This window comes from Stylophora pistillata, chromosome 2, assembly GCF_964205215.1.
Source record: "Stylophora pistillata chromosome 2, jaStyPist1.2, whole genome shotgun sequence".
Classification (NCBI taxonomy): Eukaryota; Metazoa; Cnidaria; class Anthozoa; order Scleractinia; family Pocilloporidae; genus Stylophora; species Stylophora pistillata.
The window spans coordinates 43,687,004-43,705,463 of NC_142520.1; the positions used below are offsets into that span (position 1 = coordinate 43,687,004).

Sequence of the window (18,460 nt, forward strand, 5' to 3'; positions counted from 1 at the left end):
TGAGTTTCATGCCTCTTGCGAAGCAATCGTCAGGCAACTGCCAGAAATAACGGTTACAATCCCATTTGATTGTAACCGTTATTTCTGGCAGTTGCCTGACGATTGCTTCGCAAGAGGCATGAAACTCAGAGTTGCATTAAAAGTTCAAGTAACCTAAATCTTGAGGTATAATCATGATACGTTTATATATATATACATACCTATATGCATTATTTAATTGTAATTTCGCCTTCAATACGTTCAGGCCTATTTTTTATCATAGAAGTAATTACACCACCAAGTTAAATAGCTTTAAATCCGAGATGCAGACGGACAGGCAGAGACACAAGAAGACGGAGAAGGGGATACGGAATATTGGATTGCGATTGGATTGTGTCAGGATTAAGATCATATTTCCATATAATATCTGAGTAATAGCGATTATTACCGACGGTTAAATGGCCTCAAATCTGAGATACAGACTAACAGACAAAAGGACATATAGAGGTCTTATGTTAATACGGTTTGCATAACACATCATGAATCGTGTTAGGATTAAATGTAGAACGATATTTATTTTGATGTGCACGTAAAATTGTTTCTCCTCCCATACTGTGTCTAAGGTTCTGTTGTTCTGTATACCATAATTACTCCAACGATTATTTTATTTTTCCTCTGAAACCCAATGTAGTCAATCCAACCCTGGAACAGGCACCAAAGACGCAGTTTGTATTTTTGAACAGAAGTTCTAACCTATGGTGCCCAGTGAAAGGTGCGCCGGCTCCATACATTGTATGGAGAAAAGATGGTTTCGTTGTTCAAAATAGTACCAGCATAACATTGAAACTTAAAATAACGTCGGAAAACAACGTAAATTACTGCTGCGAGGTACAAAGCGATGGAGAGATATTTAGAAGGAACATCAGCCTCAGAGTTGAAGGTGAGGTCTCATTGCTTAATAGAACTATGTCATTACTTTTCATAACCGGATCGTGCAAACCTCCGCGAAGTTTTTATCCGCTCAGTTCTAACCACGCAAAAAAGTTCGTGTTTCTGATCAAAGTCGGTTCTGATCTATAATTCATTTTTTTAACCATGCTCGTTTCGTATGGGTAAATTACACCGCCACACTGAGATGTTCAAGCGTATCCTTGGCAACTGCGATTTTACCTATTTGTTTATTTTAAAATGAACTATTCTTCGTTTCCAAGACAAGAGACTAAATCCTTTCAAATTCATTTGAAGCCTTTCATGTGCCAATGAAATCATGTTCACATTTTTTTTATCTTTTTTAGAGTGCCCAGACCCGTGTGAATGTGACGTCTTTCAGCAAGCTTTCATGGGTGTGGATTGTAGTGGAAAAGAACTGAATTCAGTTCCTTGGAAATTTCCACTTGCCATGGCAAAATTGTGAGTACGATTTAAAAGTTATCAACACCAAGAGAAGATTGATCTCGGGACTACTTCCCCACAAAAAACCTTTTTCCAAAAGGAATCCCTTTCATGCTATTGTAGGCCTCGAGTCAGTCAGGATAACCCCTGAATAATATATGATTTACGATGACGAATAGTCGATTCGTGAGAATTATTGATAGACAGGATGTTTCACACAGGATTCTCCTAAGATCTACAAGAGCGGGTGTGATCTTGAAAAAAATTCAGAGGGACTGGCCAAGAATAAGGCTTACATGTGGTATTTAGTAACTTGACTTGATCCTCTCCTAGAACTATTAACACGCTTGTCCTATGAGACAGTGAAAATCTAACTGTTAGCGTGTAGTATAATAACAAAACGGAGAATGAAGGATTTTCTTGCTTGGGTCGAAGAAAGAGTGCAAAAAGTTGTTAAACCTCGCTAACAAGGAATCTAAAATGTACTTAAGTTCTAACTCTCAATTTGAACTGAGCAAAGGTTGTAACACACACAAAGCTGAAAACATTCTACATTACGTCACTAAGATAAAGGTGAATAACATCAGCTTTTCTAGTCTAGTCAAGTTTGTCTGCCGACAGGGCTTTTTGAATTTAATGAGTTTGATAATTGACCAGTAATTGATGTAACTATCTTGAGGCCTGGGATACACAGCATTCTTTGAGTGAAGACTACCGGACTAGGAATATGTTCGTCGATCAGCTAAACTTGAACTATAATACAATTATTCAATGCCAAAGGGAGTAAAAGAACGCCATTCACGAGAAGCAATACATAAGTCAATAGCTAGTGCTGCTCTTACCATATGTATCAGAAAGTGGAAAAAGATCAGGAGGTAATGGCTAAAGAGAGTAATCTATGATCCAAGACACGGTCAAACACCACGTGCTCGTCATCAAAATCATGCTTTTTTCCAGCCGTTAATCTTCCTATAGTACCTAAGTGCAGTACAGGCTAGGAACTAAAACACTTTACATTAGGGTTTCATGGACGTTTTGACAATGACTTAATGGTTATCGATTAGCTGCTTTCTGCTGTAATTTACACGTAATTTACACGTCATGTAATATATTCTTTTCTAACGATTCCTTAATAGGTTCTTAACCAACAACAATCTGAGGGACTTGCCCCAAGGCATCTTCAGTAACCATACCCAGCTGAGATTTCTGTAAGCCAAGACTCTTTTTTTATCGATCTGCTTGTTAAAGTGCCCCTGAGACGAAAATTGACCATTTTATTTTGGCCTAAATTGCTTACACAATGTTGAATTGGGTCAAGTTAAGACCCTTTTTGCCATTAAAAACTCAAAACAAACCTTCGATGACCAATTTTTACCGCTTCAAAGTCGTCTAAAAATCGTCCGCCATTGCTGAAAACATGTTCCAGCCGAGCTCGCAAAAACGTCATCATGACGTCAAAGGCTCAAAAAATTTATCCTTTGCTTTGTCACAACTCTCTTTGTTCGCTGCACAGAGAATCACACATATTACTTTTATGAGAACCGTTTCGTTGTCAGTCGGGAAATGTCGACTTTTTCAGACGATGAATTGTCCCAGAAATCATCTGAAGCTTCTGTGGATAGTTTTGCGCCGACAAACGATGAATTTTGCCATGCGAATAAAGATAAACACAGAACGGCATGGACTCCCCATATGGCTTTTGTGGTCGCATCGCTTTATTGCCTTCGAACTGTATTTTAGCTTGTCGTAAGGGATTTTCCTTTTTTGTAAGAAATGATCGGGGAATTATTAAAAACATTTCTCGGCAATGGCTAATTATGTATCCGCAGGCGAATATTGGGAGTTTGTGAAAGCCATTTCTAAGCCATCAATGTGTTTTCCCCGATGCATTTGGTCAATGATCTCATTAACCCTTTCCTTCGTGTTTTTTACTATCAGTGCTTTGAGAGGTTTGAAGTGAACTCTGTTGTTGAGTTGCACTTTGGCCTCTTTTGTTTTTTCTGTCTTATTCATGATCACTATTGTTGTGTTGCTTCGGTGAGGTTTAAGGCAGATATTTTTTCAACTCTTTTAGAGCCGTGACCTCATTGCGTTAAATAGTATTTTTTGGCTTAGATGCAGTCTACAAGTAGCGTTATGACAATTTTCCAAGTAGCCCTCAAGTGCGATAGAAGACTGAACCGGTGGCATTCAGTTTGATATGAAACAGAAGTGTTTCTTTGTTTTGTCCGTAGCAGGTGTAACGGAGGCGCATTCGTCTTGCGAATAAATCTCGCAAACGTTGGCCTGATTTTGAATTCGTTTGTCACGGGCGTTGGGATGAATTAGAGACCCTTTGATAGCACGCTGACTTGGCTATCAGATGGTTGATAGTTTGACAGGTTTTTAAAGAAATTTTCATTTTCTCGGTTTTTTGACTGCAAGCCTACATTTTAAAGTGTTTTTACGCTCTGTGTCTTAAGCAGTTTGTTCTGCTTTAGCTGATACTGAAGCCAGCTTTTTTTAGAATCAGAGCACACAATTATAATTTTTCATCTCTTTTGTATAAAAGTGAGCTCTTTGAGGTCAGATATCTCAATCCTCAATTCGGCTATTTTATCATTCTTCTTTACAATGTTCACCGAGTACTATCCTTTGTGTAAGGTATTCTGCCAGAGAGTTGTTAAAGGTGGATATTGATCAGCTCATATGTAAAGGTGACAAAATCCGTGGAGGTTCGTAGACTTCGCTTTCCGTCGTCGAGATCGCACTGAGGACGGTTTTTCTTGTCCCCCCTCTTCTTGAACGGTAGGCACTGAGGCCGACAGAATTCTTCGCCTAGATCCTTCAAAGTACACAGATCTCTCGAAACAGTCCTCCGAGAAGTGTTCGGAGTAGATCACAAAGATTTCTGTAGGATTGAAGTTTACTCGGCGAGGTCGCAGAAATCGCATCAATTTTTCCCGCTCTGATCTATTTGCAAGGCTCCGATGCAGAGAAATACCTGCAGCATGGTATGCACGATTACTTCAGCCTTGAATTACGCATCGATGCCCAGTCATTTTTGTTAAGTTTTTGTGAGAATAGAGTAAAGCACTCTGTTATGTTTGCTTGACATTTTGCCATGTGAGACTTTCGCGCTGAGCATTTGACGTCACTTCCTCTGAGTCCTGCGATGAACCTCCGGAACATGATCAAATAATGGCGGACGCGAAGTCGTGAATTTAACGGCCCGAAAAAAGATATTTCTGGTGCTCGGTCTAAACTGAAATTTGGCAGAGTAGGTGAAGGAGACACACTGAACACGAAAATGTAAAAAAATGGTGTATGAAAATTTTGATCTCAGGGGCACTTTAACGACAAAATCCGTAGTCGACACTAATGTTATGATTTTTGATAGCAATGTGGGTAGCAGTGAACTAAAGGACTCCTCTCCAATAAATCTACGATAGCAATGCCGAGCCTTTTTAGCTCCCAAAATGCATGATTACCTCCCCCCAACCTTTACATGAACACCTTAGATATACCTGAATGGATTACTTCTGTCACTGTCAGTGACAATGACTGATGTGTGATCGTGTAGTGTGATCATCCGGGTGAGGATAGTCCTAAGGTACTGTGGCGTATCTTTTTGCCTTCAATATTTGTACCGTTGCGAATGAACCCACTGTTTAAAATCTTAGATAAAACTATACAGAGATTGTGTGAAATTATTCCAAACATTTTCCTTTAGCAACTTTCCGGATAACTTACCCTCTCTCCTTCCCCTCAATCTGTATGGCCTTTCCTATAATGAGGACTGCAAAAAATGACGATGTGATTATAGCTGCATGATAATCCTACTGTGTCTGCTACGGACCTTTTTTTTAGATCGAAAAGAAAACGTATATTCTTAAAAAATGTTAATTTGTTAGCCGGTATAATTTATATCCTCACATCAGAACATGAGAGAAAGTGCAATGATTTGAGAATACAAATTTCTTGAATTTAGTTCACGAAAACAATGTTGTTAACACCACTTTGAATTATAACATAACCAAAGTAAAGCGCGCGCTCTGATTGGTCAATTTAGCGTCACCAATTTGCCCATGGGTGTACGCTGCTGACGTGAGAAAATGCAAAGACCATTTTCCGCGCGCGCTTGTTTTTTTCTGGTCACGTAGCTACAATGTGTCAATGTTATGTTAAAAAACAAATGGTAAACACCACAGCGTGCACTATTGAGTGATGGATGCACTTGGGAGATTTGCTAAGCACTCAAGATGCTAAAGTCGCTCTCGGCTATCGCCTCGAGCGGCTCTTACCCTTCTTTTCTAGTTTCCTTGATTTGCCACCTTCTCAATCACTACACTCCTAAATTTGGCATTTAAATGCTTTTCCATGCAGTTTCCTTGAAAAAAAAAAAAGAATAATAAAAACTAACCTGTCTGTTAGAAAAGAAAACCCAGTAAAAAAAAAAAAAAAGGAAAGGCTTATATATACATATATCGGAGTTAACGACAAAAATCCGCTGGAGCAAGATTTTAACATTATCGAATGTTGGAACGGCATATTGAGTTATTTTCCCCACAACGTTTTAACGAAAAAGCGAAAACGTTTTCCTGAAATAGCAATACAAGGCACTGAAGGCGCCCTTGAAGGGCCCTTGTAATGCCATCACCACCCAGCGGTCCTCCGGACATCTGTCGGGAGCTGAGGTGCGAATATTTAATTTTTGGTTGTTTGCTTTTTTCCTAAATGACGAATTTTGCCAGCAGTTTGGGATTAGTCTAAGATATTTTGTTGTATTAAGAAAGGTCATATGAGCAATCCGTATCTTACTAGCATTGAACAGGGCATTTTTAGTTGACAGATTTGCTTGGAGTAAACCCCAGCTCTCAGCTGATAATATATTTACAATTATCATATAAGTTTTTAAATAGTCGGGAATATAACGAGGATTTTTTCACGGTCGTGTTCTAGGGTGAAAACTAATTTCAAGTGCTATTACCATCTCTCACTGAGATGATTTTGCCCGAGAAACTAACTGACAGTTTTATTTCTCACGCGACAATATTCTAGCCATAGATGAGTAAAGGTACATACTTTTCGATAGAGTTTCACTTCTTTCGCAAAAGAGCTAAGTCGCATTTGGTAATAATCATGGTTAGAAAAAAGCTATTCTGGAAAGTACAAACATTATAATAATAAAGTATTGCTCTCGTCTCACGATATGGTCACTTATGATGTGAATCATGACGTCACCACAGCATACTGCTTGTCTTCATCACGTGATAAGGTTGTCTGGTTTCTGTTCTTCTTATAGAGCAGGATGCTCCGCTGTGATGAACAAGCACAACCTTTTTTTACACAAACTTTATGTTAGTAAATCCAGGACGACACCGATTTCTTTCAGTTGATTGCCCAATGGCTTATGGTGAATGTTTTAAACGATATCCATGAACGATGAGCGAAAATGATTTATGGAACTGACGGATGCACCCGAAAATAGAAAATTTAATGTTGTTTTAGTATCCTTGGTTCTTTCCCAAAACATATTTAGCCACTTAAAAGTACTTAATTAATTCATTTGTTGACAGGCGCTTGGACAACAATCACTTGGAGGACTTGCCGAATGACATATTCAGTAACAATATCAACCTAGTACAGCTGTAAGTCAAACGTTAAAAGAAAATGTTTCCTAAATCTAATCATAATGGCATTGTAAGGGGGGAACAAGAAGGGATAACCAGGGAATATATGGGGTAGCTGTATCAGTTAAAGTATTACAATGATTAGACTGTAGAAAAAGTGGCAAAATGTAACATTTTTGATATATCAGTCTTAGAAGATCTGTTATCCACCGATGCAAAAGGCTAAGCTTTTAATTTATCTAAAAAGTAAGGGGGATATAGTTATTAATTGTGCGGTAGATATCCACTTTAATGAAATTGGACCAATATTACGATTTATTACGTAGCTCGCATATATATATATTAATCTATTCAAACACTTCTCAGCCTAGTTTCCTTTCGTGCATCGAGGTGGAGAAAGGGGGCGAGGTGAGAGGAGGCGGTGGCCATTAGAGGTTTACATGTATATCTGCCTTCCTAGGGAGAGAGAATTGCTTCCTTCTGCGCTTGACTGCAAATCTGCTGCAAAGCATGCGTTCGTTAGTTACACAAAATGAAAAAAGTTAGGTCGAGTTGAACGTCCGCAAGTTACTAGTTCATTCAAGCATTCGAGTTAAACCTTGTTTTGTAGCAATCCCAACTCATTTGACCGGTTTTAAGGCTTCAAAAGTCAAAAGTACATGCCAGAAATCTCTGTAGTACTTAACGTGCGAAGCAAAGCGCATGAAAGGTTATTATTTTCCATTGATGAACATGTTACCAAGTATTCTACGTAGCCTGAAGAGACAAGAAAAAAACTCAGACAAGGTATCCTTTTTTGGGGTCTCTCAATAAGGCTCCCTAACAGTCCTCTTCACACAACTGCTACCCTTTTGGTCTGAAGATGTGATTATCAGTTTTGAATGTGGATTGCAAGTTTCGATTGTCATCTCTATTCTCACACCCCGCTATGTGTTGCACATACCCTTCCTTTTGTTTTTTTGCTCACAGTGTTTTGTTATCAATTCTATCCGTTTCCTCTAAGATGTCTGAAAGACACCTCGTGGAAGCTAGAGACCGATAAACTAACATACTTACTTGAATCTCATCTGCAATTTCCACACAAATGCTACAGGAAACATGATGTTGCCTAATAGAAATAGTTCTGCAGGAAACAAACTTCGACCAGCTTTGGCCGCTGGTTGTTTGTTTTACTAATTTTAAGGGCACCCTCTAGCTCTTCCCTCCTCACAATGGGTAATTTTGTTCAAGACGAGATGTCCACAATAAAGATCGTTCGAGGTAGAAATAATTTGTCGGTGATCTGAGTTTTCACGAACTCGATAAAGTATGGCGATTGCATGCCGAGCGGACCCATTTGGAATGAATTTCCTCAGAGTCCTGCTCGATATTATTTTAAATTAAACCGAAACTTAATTTTTTAGTAAGCTTTTGTTAGACAGTTCTTTGTCAGTCGACAGACTGTCCTCAATAAAGAGGTATGATCATCCATGTGCTGAAATGAAAAACAGAAAGACCTTTAGAAATGCTTAGAAAATCGATAGCTGGAAGAAGCAAAGACACCATAACAGCCTAAGACAAAAAGTCGCAAAAACAAGGGCCGTACACTTGGACTAAACCAACATGCCCTCGACTTCTGTTTTGAGAAATTCAAAGCACATATATTGAGGTTTACTGTAATATTTCTCTTTTTACCAAAATAAAAATTTTACATACATCACATTCGCATAATGGTGATGGCACTTGTGTCCTAAACCGTCCTAAATACATACATACTTACTTAGGTTAATTGACCACTCCCCATAGGGGGCTTTTCAGGGCCAACACCCACCCATCTCACCCTGGGGAGGACATCCGCCACACAGTAATCTCGTGCGTGGGAATTAACGTCTCCTACCCCTAGCCCTGCAGGAGACGGGGCTTACGGTTTATTCGTCCTTATCCGAGAAGGCTAGAATATCTATCTATTTCTTGATTATAAAAAGGTAGCAAATTCTCCTCACTTATTTAAGACCATGAATATTGGTCTTAAAATAAGTAAATAAGTCATCGCAGTTCGACTTTAAATGGAATGATTTCTCCCACACATTTCAAGACCTTTAAACCGACGCCATTCAAACTGCTTTTGATGCTAAGATCTTTTTGTGCTACATCAAGTGAACTGGGTCCCAAGGGCCATAAAAATCACACAAAAATGCGGGACTAAAATGTGGGGCTAGCTTAAGCTTTTTTTCTAACTTAAGTTGGAATGTGACGCCGTTTTTTATGACGTCATGATGTAGACAACACTGTCTATGGCTCGGACTAATTTTCTCGGGCTTAAAAAGGTGAAACTTATTTTCACCGCGCATGTTAAAGAAATCATCTCTCAAAGAAAGGAATTTATCTATGACCCGTACGGCCCCGCTCACGCAATCCCATGAAAACCATAGTGTAAGCTGACGTGTAAGAAAGCGTATGATTGGGTCAGTGAAGTATTTCAATTCGCACATCTCGCTCAGGCCACGGGCTTGCTATGCCGCTTTCATATCGATGAATTACTTCGCAAGAACACTGGCCGACATCCAGGTTCTACTAGAGCTACTGGAAAATGCAATATCGCAAGTACCTGAATGAATGAATGAACTTTATTTATCGTCGATAACGTGGGGAGTGGTCACCCCAATCTCCCGAGCCAAGGGCTCATGTATAAAACGCTCGACTAAAGGATAAACAAATTAAATAATAGATAAATATCATATATGAGATATAAAAGTTCATTGAACTATATACGATAAAAATTGATATAAAAATTAAAGAAGAAAAAAAAAGAAAAAAAGCTACAAGATACAGCTTTGACATTGACATGCTCTATACTCTACATCTTTGATTAATGATTTGAAATGCTGGACCGTAGGAGCTGATTTGGTAGACAAAGGCAATTTATTCCACACATGGGCAATAAAGTAAGAAAAAGAATTATGCATAAAACGATTATTATAAGAGGGTTGAGAGACGTTTAATCCACTACCTCGTAGGTTGTAGTTGGTAACTCTAGGCTTAAAAAAATTTAGATATATAGTTAGGGCCGTGCATCCTAAAACTTTGGAAAAAGACAGTGAGCGAATGTTCGATATGTCTTTGCTCAAATGAGGTCATTGAGGCGATAGATAGACAAACGTCGTAAGTGACTTAGTTCCCTAAATTTAAAATAGATCTTGATGCATAATTATTGGCTCGTTCAAGTTTGTTGTTCAATGTTCGCGAAATCCCTAGCAGTAATGGAGAACAGTATTCAAAGTTCGGTAGCACGTAGGCTTTGTATAAAGTGATCATCACATTTGAAGGAACCAATCGCTTTATTGTACGCAAGGCCGCTATTTTAGCGTAAGCTTTTTTTTTTAGTTTAAAATGCACATGAGGCTTATAATTCAAATCCTTTTCCAAGTTTACGCTAAGAATTTTTATAGTAGGCTCAATGTCAATTTTCTGATCCTCCACTGAAAAGCGGTAGGTGAACTGAGATTTGCCGTGAGTTATTGCTTGCGTCTTAGCTGCGTTGACTTGAAGATGGTCAGCGGAGAACCATTGTGTCAGTTTTATAACATCATGATTCAGGGTAGATTCAAGCGCTACAGGAGACGTGTGGGCTGCGTACTGTGTTGTATCGTCTGTGTATAGACGGAGTGAGGAGGTGCCAACTGTATAATTAACATCATTAACAAAAATATTGAAGAAAAGGGGACCTAGCAGGCTACCTTGAGGAACTCCACACCGAACTGGTAGCCAATCAGAAGAACACCCATTGCATTTCACTCTTTGGAAACGGTCAGTGAAGTACGACTGAATGAGCCTAATGGCAGACTCTTGACAGCCATACGCTTGTAACTTAGCAAGTAAAATATTATGGCATATTGAGTCAAATGCTTTTAATAAATATATTACAATCACCCCTACATCCTTTCTCGAGTCCAGGGCTAGACGCTAGTCTTCTATTAGTTTGGGTAAGGCAGTACAACACGAATGACCGCGAAGAAAACCAGACATATTGTCCGAAAACAGAGGTGAGAAATGACGATACAGCTGATCAAACTTAAGCTTTTCGAAGACCCTAGGGATTGTCGAGAGGACACCGATGGGGCGATAATTGGACTTTGCTGTTTCATCCTCTTTCCTATAGGCAGGTGTCACATTAGAGAGTTTCCATTGGCTAGGCCACACACTGGAGATGATGGAGATGATGAGCTATTTCTTGTGATAACAGAACTCGTACAGGTGTTATCAGTTAGAGATGGACATCCTTTAGATCCCAGTCCGCCTGGGAGGCCTGTGCCATGGAAACCTAAGCCGGTAAGCAAGTCGGAAGTACGCTTTATCAGTCAAAGTGACAACGCCCCTCGTTATTCATATCATTTCCTCTCGCGCAGTAAAAGTGGAGAATTTATCATCTCCGTTCAGAGTGCCTTTTTGACAAAAAAGACGAGAGACAATGAGCAAACGGCTAAGTGGTTGTCTTAATTTTAATCCAAAGTTGACAAGAGCCAGCAAAAGTAAACTTACGTGTACATCACTGATGAGTCCTTCTTCTGCAGCCAAGCGACGCCCGCGGTTTTCCCGTATCTCCTCATAAGAAATTGAATTTCGAGGACAGGATACAGATCGGTATTTTTCATAATCTGGAGTATGGAATGACTTAAGGATGTTAACGAACAAACATAACTTTGATATCACGTTGCAACGACTGCTAAGTCACTTTTGAAACACAACTGAACGGGGCAACGTTCTCGACCCAGTTTATTACAAGTACTTTTGATACGCGCTCTGTTGTCAGTGGAAGTTTCCTTCCTCTCGCTAAACCTTCTCAGCAAGACATATAACAGCTTTTAACTGAATTTTTGTCGAATTCGAGCTGACGTTAGACCGAGACAAGGCCACAGAACCTTGAAAAATATGACGCCACAAGCAGATAGCGATAGCAACAACAGCACATCGGTTCCAAGCCTCGAAGACCGCCGCAATCCTCACTCCTGGCCCTACAGAAGGCAGGGAAACGTGGCTAAGGACGGGGTTGGCTTTTTACTGATGGTCAAAAAGTGAAATTTGCAAGTAGAGCATTCACGTTGGCAGAGAGGCAACACTCTCAGATCGAATATTTCTGATAAAGTAGACTTTGGGATACGTACAGCTTGAAACCTACGAAGTGACCACACTTAAATGAAAATTAACATGCGATGCGTCCATTTTCTAAGTTTTTTTTTCAGAAAGTTTTTTTAATTTGTAAGGGTCAGCAAGAAATTTGCAAAATTAGAAAGTTGTTCCAAATTGAGCTTGAGGGAATTCGGTGCAGATTTTTTGTAGTTGTATGCCATCAGTTATAGGTTTGAAGAAAGTTATATGCAAGGAATAGAACTTTAAATACTTTGAAATAGAATATAGCATGAGCTTCATTCAACACAATCTCTTCATTCCATTCTGGACAACCTCTTTTGACGTTGTTCTTTACCAAGATAAAATAATATCTCATTATCTTCTCTTGTCCCTACCCATCCACCGCGCAAGAGTTCAAAACCCTAGAGTATATATTACTGACTATAAAGGATGCAGGTTTTGCTTCATGACACCTGAGCAGAAAACTAACCGCCGGTTCTCTTTTTTCATCTCTCCTGAAGTCCTAAAGAAATTTCTTTAATTAAACAGGTTATCGATTTTTATATTGTGAATATGTGTAGATATGAACTTGAACATAGCGTTTTAATTTGCGCCAGCTCAATATATAATTTCCGATAAAAATATAGACATTTTGTGTTATTATCTCAAACTGACCCAACCTTTAGCTTTTGTCCGTAACCGACCCTCAACCTCCTCTACAATCAATGTCGTTTGGCCTTTAATGAGGACTACACAACAAGACCATTAATCGGTTTCAAGCGTTAACATAGAACACCGAAAAGAAAACATCGGATCATAAACGACAGAAATTTTTTAGAGGACTTGTTTTAGCAACTTGTGTACTGAATATGAACAACTACAGAATATTCGAGAATAACAGTTTCCTTTACTTTATTCGAGAATATAGGGTGGTTAACATCTTTCTTATATATCTCTGGTAGGTGGTTGCACAACAATCAGCTGAAGAAGTTACCATCAGGGATTTTCAGTAACAACAACCGGCTGCTCTACTTGTGAGTTTGGAGCCTGCTCTTTTTAAGTAAAGAACACATCAAATCCATCCAGAGTAGGCAGGAATATCAGCAGATCAGAGCAGCGATTTTCCAGTATTTTCCATAAACGCCTCAATGCAATATCTGTAGATATCATGCGTGTTCAGATGCCCTTATAGGATTGTAAATTGCAAAATGGATCAATTGCTCCCACTGCCAAACCTCCTACCTCGGAGAGACTGGCAGAAACCTCGCAACAAGACTGACTGAACACAGACGGGCGACGAGGAGAGGTGATGTCAACAATCAGATTGCTGAACATCATCGACTTACGAACCACAATATTGACTGGGACTCTGCGCAATGCCTAACCTACAGCACTGACTACTTCCAACGACTGACTCTGGAAAGCTGGTTTACTAACTTAGAACAGACTCCCCTAAACAGGTGTCAACTACTAATGGCTCCATACAACCACTCGTTCACGACCTAAACATTACAAACGAACGAAACAGAACGACAGAACAGAACTTTGCCGACGGATCGACACAGACCAATCACGACCGATTTACGCCACTTGAGTCTTACAGCTAATAACATTAGGGCAAAACTAACCAATAATTTTACATGAACTGAAATAATAACATTCTACTGACAACAACTATTCACTTGACTCTGATGATGACTCCCGCACAGGTTGTCGAAACGTCAGTCACTAACACCCACAACAGTCCTTCTCAGGACTACACTCACCCGGACGATCACACTACACTTTCACAGGTATTAATGATATTCATGTGAAACGTTATCAGCTTAGAGCCCAAAGATTGCTGGAGTTCTGAAGTAGTCGAAAATGGAATACTATTTGAGGCTGTTTTATTCTTCCGTGACCATAGGAAATTCACGGGGATCCCCCATAGGAAGGATGTATTTGGAGAAATTATAGTTAAATGACGAACGAAGAGCGATCTTACGAGAAGGATTTGATTGGTTCTTACTCAAAACACTTCTACCCTCTAAATGACAGTGAGTTTGGATCGACATAGCGGCTGAAGAGTTGTTACTCACACTAACTGCCGTCAATTGTTAACAGGTACTTGGAAGAAAACCTGTTGGAGGACTTGCTAAAAGACATGTTCAATAACAATATCGAACTAATAGACCTGTAAGTCAATTGGGAAAAACTATATACCACTTTCATAAATGGCTGCCGGATTAATATTCTTTTGTTTAAATTTAAATTAGCCGTTCTGGCCTCGCTTGAGATAATGTATTCTTTTGAGTTTTGTACTGGAGAACGAGTTAAGAAGGGCTAATTTAAATTTAAACAAAAGAATATTAATCCGGCAGCCATTTATGAAAGTGGTCTATTCTTCCTAGTTTTAATCCCACTGACTATGTAAAAGAAAGATAAGAGGTGATAAATAGATCATTTCAGGGATAGTTGTAACAATTAAGGCTATACAATAATCGAACTTTGTGGCCAAAGTCACAAATTCATGCCGATTACTGTTTCATACATCATTCTTAATAGACCATTCAGTTCTGAATTAGGGTAAGTTAACATGTATTCATTTTACATGCAGGAGGAACACAGTTAGCAATTTACCTTAAATCAAATTAATCTTTAATCATTAACATAGAGTAATCTATTTAAGCCTTTTTCAGCCTTAGCTCTTTTGGAGCATGAGGTAAGGAAACTGAGAAGACAAGGGGGATGGCCACTAGAAGCTTAAATTTTCGTTATCTCTTGTCGCTTTTAAGCTACGACTAAGTTGCAAAAAATCCCGCAGCAATGAAGGATTACGAAAGCTGAACACAACTAAAGTTAAAGGGCGTATGGTAAAATGAAAGTGTCTAGCCAAGTCCAATTGTGTCGCTGACTCGCAATTTTATAGTCTCGGAAGAGTAACGTCATAAAAGAAAGAACAGCCGATTATCTCGAAACTTTGGGATGACTTGAAAATTTTCCCTTGAAATTTCTTCGCCCAAACAAACTTAGTTATGAAATATGTTCGAGCAGCCACCAAACGACAAAACATTTGCAAATGCGCACAGCACTTCTGAATCATGAAGCTTGAAGTTCTAAATTTAAAAGGAATAGTTGTTTCTGCAAGTTTGTAACTCATAACTCGGGGTAAGAAATTGAGTTTAAGATAGTGAAACACAGGCTGTAATAGATCACTTTCATCGTGCGGTTCCACAAAACAAAATTCTTGCTACAACTTTTTCGCGTGCCAGTGAGCTGGAACTCAAACACACTGTTCAGAGGGACTCTCTTAAATTTATTATTCCCCATACCTTTGAGCATTTCTTGGATTTGAAAATGCTGTATTTCGTTCAATTATTCAGATTTTTCCGTGTAAATTGATTAACGCTGGATTTTCACGCAAAGCGGTCGTAAAGCGATGCGAATATCAATTGATTTTGAAATACAAAGACGAGAGACAAAGTGCAACGGTTAAGCTGTTGTCTAAAATCTTTGAAAACTGAGACAAGAAAGTCATTGTCACGCCACGCAAGAAAATGATAATCAATATTGTTTCGACGCTAGTTTCTAAATCTATTAATTTATTTCAGTATTGAACGACTTCAATCGTCGAAAAAAAAAGGCAAACAAACAAACGAAGTCTTATTCCTCAGCCTAACCGTTTCATTGGTGACTAGTTTGAGTTAATTTCATTATTTCATCGTTAAATGAGAACTCATTGAAAACAAGTCTGTCGTTGCGTCGCTTGGTTTCTTTATGGTTTCGCCACAAATACTTTCAAAATGCATTGCAACTCTAACAAGGTGATCCTTTCCATGAAGGAGAAGAAACATTCAGTAAACAAGGGGAATAAACGACGATGATTTCCAAATTATACTTTGGAAAAAATTATGAAGAAAAATGAGCGACAAAAAACGAAATGACAGGGACACAAATCTGATAGATGAATCAATAGACACGAGATTTTACTGAAATGCAACAATTATAAAGTTTAATTGCCCATATGGATTCATATTAACATCTTACTTGCCGTATCTATAATTATCCTCTGTTAGTACTTGTTACATAACTCAGTCTCAAAGAAGATAATTTCGTTTCCTTGAGACCGAAAAGTTGTATTGGCGATCTTTAAAGAGCCGAGTTTAGGATATTCATTACTCAATATACCGTTGACATCTCGTTGCAACTACTGCTAAGTCGCTGAAACACAACTAAGCGGGGCATCGTTCTCGATCCAGTTAATTGCCGGTATTTTGGTGCGCGTGCTATTGTCAAAGGACGTTTCCCTCCTCTTGCTAAATCACCCTAATGACTTCTTAACAAGACATATAGCAGCTTTTTAACTGAGTTTTAGTCGAATTTGAGCTGACTTTGGACCGAGATAGGGCGACAGATCCTTGACAGAGATGACGTCACAAGCCTCAAACTCTGCAGAAATCTTCACTTCACCTCTAATGTTTCAGATCTTCCGAGGCTAGATTTTTGTAGAGACCTAGCAAAGAGTTGGAAAAAACAAAAAAAAAAACAAAAAAACCCCAAAAAAAATTTATACTCGATTTACACTGGAAGCTGAATGACTATCGGCTTTCATCACATGTATCAGGTCAGAACTCGTTGATAACCACTCTGGTCTAACCTTTGCCTCCGATAAAGAGAAAAGTAGGAACGATAAATTGTTTCAGTTTTAATACAATTTTTGCGTAGCCAACAGGGACCGCGGAGAACACTTTAAAGTGGTAGGGCTAAAAAATCTGGCTATTGCAAACAAGCGCTGAGGAGGTGTTCGCCTTTCTCTTGAATTTACGTGCCATCTTACTTACAACCTTGATAAATATAACAAAGTCGTCCTCACTTGTTATACTATCCAATAAAACCATTGTGTTAAAGAAACCTAAGTACCCTTACTACGTTTTGAAGCTGCTCGCAGCGCCGAAGTTTCTCTTGCTGCCCTCATTGCGGGAAACAAACTCTTGTCCGACGTCAGCTATAGAGAAACTGTTTGTTTTCTGCTTGTGATCATTGAACATTGCTAGGTTGCTAAACCTTTCGTCACCCATCCTGGATCAACGCCACGGCTTTAGACGTGGTGCAGGTGAAAATTAATGCTCGCCAGCAGTGCTGGTGGCAGGATTTACGGCAAGCAGCTTAGAGATATTTGGACTTTCTGAATTACCTTATTCTCTGGTTCTGGGAACTTTGACACCACCAACAGGATTCGTTAAAACATGATACTTTCTCCTTAACATAACTTCCAAAATATTTAGTTGCTCAGGTAGCGCCCCAATACCAACATCTTCGCTGTATGATGCTTCAAGAAACTTGAACTCTGCCTCATAGCCATGACCATTAGCAGTTTTAACCAAGGGGGTCTGTTATAACTTACGCTCAGGCTCACATTCGCATCAGGCCTCTACTTTCAAATGCCAAAGATTTAATGACTTTGTAACAGTCAGATTTCAAAATGTATGTCACGACCGCCCCATGTAATTCAGTTGTTACTGCAAGAAGGTTGAATAAACCATTGATTGATTGATTGATTGATCTGGGCGTAAGCGCTGAAGATTTCCTGGTCAAGGTACTGATCGATAGCACTGACGATGAGATAAATATCCTCATAATAGACTCTTTTGAAGTGATGTTTGGCAGTTTGGGGATAGCTTGGTGCAGCAGCTTTAACCTCCAGTCTGGCTGGAGTGCATCGCTGTGTTGGAAGTGTTGGTTCACCAACCAGGCCTTCACTCTTACGGGAAACATTAGCATAGAAATGGTCGAAGCTCTGATCAGTGTGCATTTTTCTGAGCGTCTCCTTTGTTAGATTTGCCGGGCGATGTACACTGACAGCAGTCATTTTAGTACCCTGAAGAGTCTCAGATTATCGGTGGGGGAAGAAAGTCGCTCTCCAAGATGCAAACCACAGATAATTTCAAATCGTTCCATTTGGGCCTTATATCCTATTATCCTTGTATGCACATCGGGCTGTAATTGTTTAAACTGGCAAACATCCCACTCTTCCATAAGAACTGCATAGTTCTCAAGAATTCGTCTAAAAAAAACTGGCTCTAACCGTCCACTTTGTAGGGCAAAGTCCAGTAATTGTAAGGGAATTAGTGTCCTCGTCTTCCATCCCCAGAATTTCCTTGAGCTGTTGAGGTAACGACTTCCGCTTTAATGAAAATTTGATCAGGGTGACGATCTCTTTGGCAATATCCATTGTTTGTGATAACAGTTTACAGTTACAGGTCATTTCTTTCAAGCTTAAACTCAAAGAGAGAGCGTAACAGTGGGTAGGATGAGCTTAAGGTTGAACGTCTTGAATTTGTTTAGCCACACCCGTTTTGGGTCCAAGCATATTGCTCACTCCGTCGTAA

General features: G+C 39.2%; 1 protein-coding gene across 1 annotated transcript; it reads left to right on the top strand.

Moving 5' to 3' along the window:
- Positions 1 to 579: 579 nt before the first annotated feature.
- Positions 580 to 14,426, top strand: LOC111347432 (hemicentin-1-like; the record flags this gene model as incomplete). Its single annotated transcript, XM_088749538.1, has 6 exons — positions 580 to 919; positions 1,275 to 1,389; positions 2,508 to 2,579; positions 6,930 to 7,001; positions 13,052 to 13,123; positions 13,999 to 14,426. Coding segments are annotated over 6 exons (729 nt in total), but the record flags the coding sequence as incomplete, so codon positions are not given.
- Positions 14,427 to 18,460: the final 4,034 nt, after the last annotated feature.